This window comes from Pteropus vampyrus, unplaced genomic scaffold, assembly GCF_000151845.1.
Source record: "Pteropus vampyrus isolate Shadow unplaced genomic scaffold, Pvam_2.0 Scaffold436, whole genome shotgun sequence".
Lineage (NCBI taxonomy): Eukaryota > Metazoa > Chordata > Mammalia > Chiroptera > Pteropodidae > Pteropus > Pteropus vampyrus.
In genome coordinates this window covers 622,057-626,485 of record NW_011889217.1, presented here as the reverse complement: position 1 = coordinate 626,485, position 4,429 = coordinate 622,057, and the positions used below count along the sequence as shown (strand labels likewise).

General features: G+C 34.8%; 1 protein-coding gene and 1 pseudogene across 5 annotated transcripts in view; both read right to left on the bottom strand.

Moving 5' to 3' along the window:
• NFX1 (nuclear transcription factor, X-box binding 1) overlaps positions 1-4,429 on the bottom strand; it is a 60,263-nt gene that overhangs the window by 9,705 nt on the left and 46,129 nt on the right. Inside the window, exon 19 of one of the 5 annotated variants that reach the window (XM_011381398.2) lies at positions 4,163-4,204. The exons of the other annotated variants lie outside the window; for them this stretch is intronic. Within the exon in view, the coding sequence (XP_011379700.1) occupies positions 4,163-4,204 (42 nt within the window). The remainder of the gene's footprint in view (positions 1-4,162; positions 4,205-4,429) is intronic. 5 annotated transcript variants of the gene reach the window in all.
• LOC111732288 lies at positions 3,884-4,002 on the bottom strand (annotated as a pseudogene).

Sequence of the window (4,429 nt, the reverse complement as noted above, 5' to 3'; positions counted from 1 at the left end):
ATGATTAGCATTTCTCATATTACTATTTGTTTTTCACATATATTATTTTAATAATAGCTCGTAATCTTCTAATTATGTGTATCCCACAATTTTCTCAACATTCCTCATTTAGGTTTCTCTAACAGTTGCCTAGTTTCTCAATATTATAAGTGACATAATTAATATCTCTGAGCAAAAAGTTTTTACGATTATTTCTCTCAAAAATGTTTCCAGGTGTGGGATTACTGGGTAAAAAGGTATGGACAGCAGACCCTTGATCATCATGGTCTAAGTGGCCACCACAACTGCCCATTTATGTTTTGACCAACAGTGTATGAGTCTCATGACATCTCACCAATAAGACCCAGTTACGTCTTTCTTTTCTTTTTCTTTTTTTTTTAAAGATAGATAATTCAGCTCAGCACTTAGTACAACTTTCATTTACATGAGACAGGTCTCTGGCAAACTGAATGCCCATAAGAATCTAGTTTACTGTTGTTAGATTTTCCAAATTTTCAAAAAGAAGCTTAATTTTCAAAATTTCAAGAGAATTCCTCAGGGGATAGATATCTTTTGATATTTTGATTGGTTGGCCACTAATTCAAATTTAAACACCAATAAAACATATCTGTGGGAAAATCTGCCTGCCAGTTTTTCATTTCTGCAATAAAGTATGTATTTGCAACTTCGGATGGAGTTTCCTTTTTAAAATTTGTATTTCTTTCCCTTAGGTCAGTGGATTTTTAAGAAAGTATAGTGAGAATCATTAAGTTATCACTCTAAGATTGAGGAGAAATTCAAAAGGCTTTCTGAAATAGAGCCTGTTCTAATCTATAAATCACATTTACTGAGCATCTACTATGTACTAGGCTTATGCAGAGAACTTTGTGTTTCATCCTTAATTTTACTGTATTACTCCTCACAACAATTCTGGGAGGTAAACACTATTATCGTCACCATTTCCAAAGGTTTTTAAGAAAAATTAAAGCTTAGAGAGGATATGTGATTTCTTCAAGATCACATAGCTAAGTGATTTGTGAAGTGAGGATTCAAATCCAGGTAAACTGACTCTAGAGCTCTGGTTCTACCTATTATACAATACTGTCTCTCAACTACACAAAGGTCATTTCCATGTTTTGGAGACCTCTGTGTCTTCACAATAGCATCTCAGGACTATTAGTTCACATTCTGCAGCTGAGAACATTGTGACTGATGGTTCTTAAAGGGCAAGAGTTCTGGATAGTAGTTATTTACAAAGTCGCCATGAGGATCGAAGAGGTGCTGTTATCAACTGCTGAAAGTCGAACTTCAACATAAAACAGGACTATACTTTGTCTGCATTTGTCTGTTTCTGTTAAGTTTTTATCTTAAAAATTTTTCAAAGACAAGTTACAAGAATATGACAATAAACTCCTACATTCCCTTCAACATAAATTCTCCAATTGTTAACATTTTTATAGGGCTGTACCTTTTAATCAACCTTTGTTGGAACCAGAAAGTTTGCCAGTCATTGAATAAATGCCACTTAATCTGATAAAGAGTATTCTCAAATAATTTACAGCAGACACTATTATTTACCAGTAAATTTTTAAAGCTTTCCCTGTGAGATTGGAGATAAGTTAAGAATATCTATCATTACCACCTTCCATTCAATACTGTACTGGAGGCCCTAGCCAGTGCAATAATGCAAGAAAAAAAAAAAAAGTTAAGAACTGGAAAGAAGCAAAACTACTATTATAATAAAACTACTAATATTAGAAAAGGACATGATCATGTACATGTAAAATCTAAAAGAAGCTATTAGAAACAAGTGAATTTAGCAAGGTTGTGAATACAAGTCAACAAACATCAACTGTATTTCTACATACCAGTAAGCCTGGGAGGCATTATGGTGTAGTGGAGAGAACTTTAGTTCTAGAGCCAGTGAGACCTGGGCACAAAACTCTATACTAGTAACAAGCAATTAGAAAACTAATTTTTAATTTTTACAAGAAAAAAAATACCAATTTTAATAGCATCAAAAAACATCAAATAGCAAGGAACAAATCTACTGAAAGATGTACAAGATCTATATATAGAAAACTATAAAATATCATTGAGAGAAATCAAAGAAGACATGAATAAATGAAAGGATACACCTTGGTCATATATTAGAAGACTCAACATTATAAAGATGTTAAATCTCCCCAAAGTGACCTATAAATTGAATATCAACTGAACCAAAAAACCCAGCAAGTTTTTGATAAGCTAGTTCTAAAATTTAAGTGGAAATACAAATGGCCAAGAATAGCCAAGACAATCTTGAAGAACCATGTTTGAAGAGATATACTACCAGATATTAAGGCTTGTTATAAAGGTACAATAACTAAGACAGTACGATACTAGTGCGATAGAACATAATGAGCTCAGAAACAGACTCATACATAATATAAATACTTGATTTAAAACAAAGGCGGCACTGCAGACCACTGAAAAAAGGGTATCTTTTTAAATGGTACTGGTCAAATTAATACTCATGCAGAAAGAAATCATAAACCCTCCTTATGCCACGCTCAAAAAATATCAGTCCAGGTCAACTGTAGATCTAAATGTGAAAAGTAAAACAATACAGCTTCTAGAATATCATCATGATCATCAGCTAGGTAAGTATTTCTTAAGCAGGACATAAAGAGCACTACTCACTAAGGAAAAAATTGGACTACATTAAAATTAGAAACTTCCGTTTATCAAAGGACATCATGAAAAGTGAAAAGTGAAAGTATGGAGTACAAGAAAATACAGTATATAAAACCAAAGGACTCATATTCAAAATATATAAAGTACTCCTACTAATCAATATGAAAAAGACAGACAACACAATTTAAAAAAGAGTAAAAGACTTGAATAGGCACTTCAGAAAAGAGGATATTCAAATGGCCAATAAACTTGGGAAAAGGTGTTCAACCTCACTGGTTATCAGGTAAATGTAAGTTAAAGCTCAAACATTTGGCTATATATCCATGAGAATGGATTAAAATTAAAAAATCCAACAATTCCAAGTACTGACAAAAAACGTAGAGCAATGAGAACTGTGACCTTGCTGGTAGGAATGTAATTTGGTACACCCATTCTGGACAGTTTGGCAGAATCGACTAAAGCTGAACAAATGCATACCCTATTAATCAGTAATTTTACTCTTAAGTTTACATCCAACAGAAATGAATACATATATACAGCAAAGCAAGTATATATGTTTTTACACAGTATTTGTAATTGCTCGATACTGATAACAACAAACATATCTATTAATGGTAGAAAAGAGAATTAGATTAATATAATAAAATATCATGCAGGAATGAAAATGAAAAAGTACTGCTACGTGCAACGATAGGAATGAATGTCACGAACGTAATAAAAGCCAGACAAAAATAATACAACTATATGATTTCATTATCAATATAAAGTTCAAAAACAGACAAAACTATTCTAAAGTATTAGAAGTCAGGACAGAGGTTCTATCTTTGTGGAGTACAACAGAGGGTTCGGGTAATTTTCTATTTCTTGACCTGGGTGCTATTATAACACTGTATTCACTTTGTGATGACTCACTAGTCTGCATACTTCTGATCTTCTATATTTATGTTACACTTCAACTTAAAAGTTCATTAAAAAAAATTTAAGCCTCTTATCTCCATGGGAATAAGGAAGTCTGCCAGTCACTGAATAAGTATGCTGAGGCATGGGATGTTTACACCATGCTCCAAACCACACAAGCTCATGTTTCGGAAATATGCTGAAATCATGTTAAGTAGTTTATCTCTAGACACTTCAATACTTTTTTTTTTTTAAGGCGAGGCAACCCCTGGCTGACCTCACAGACAGCAAGGACCTTGTCAGCTTACAATCCCTTATTTTTTCTTTTTTACGCCTACAGCACCTGGTCTTCCTAGGTGATCTCCCATCCAAGTACTAACCAGGCCCGACCCTGCTTAGCTTCCGAGATCAGATGGAATCGGGCTTGTTCAGGGTGGCATGGCCACAGATGACACTTCAATTCTTGATGATCGAATTTCTTGCCCTCCAGTAGCAGCAAAGGACTCAGAGCAGGTGTCAAGTGAGTGAATGCTTGAAGAGTTGCTCCCTCCCACTAGTTTCACAGAGCTCAAGGACAATTATTAGACAAACAGCAGTTGACACTACTTACTTTTTCCTTTCCAAGGCTAAACACTCCTCATCACACTCCAGCCTTGAGAAGCAAATGAAAAAAATAAAGTCAGAGCACAGGTTTCAGTTTCTATGCAGCAATAAGTTTTTAGTCAACCTTGAAACAGAGTGGACTCTGGCCAAAGGATGGCTAGATGAGGACCCTCTCAAGGACAGGTGGGCAGGACTCTGGTTTATGGGAGTCTAGGAGTCCTCAGAAGGGTCTCAGAGTGTCTCCTGCCTGCTCAGCCCCCAAAATGCTCCCAGT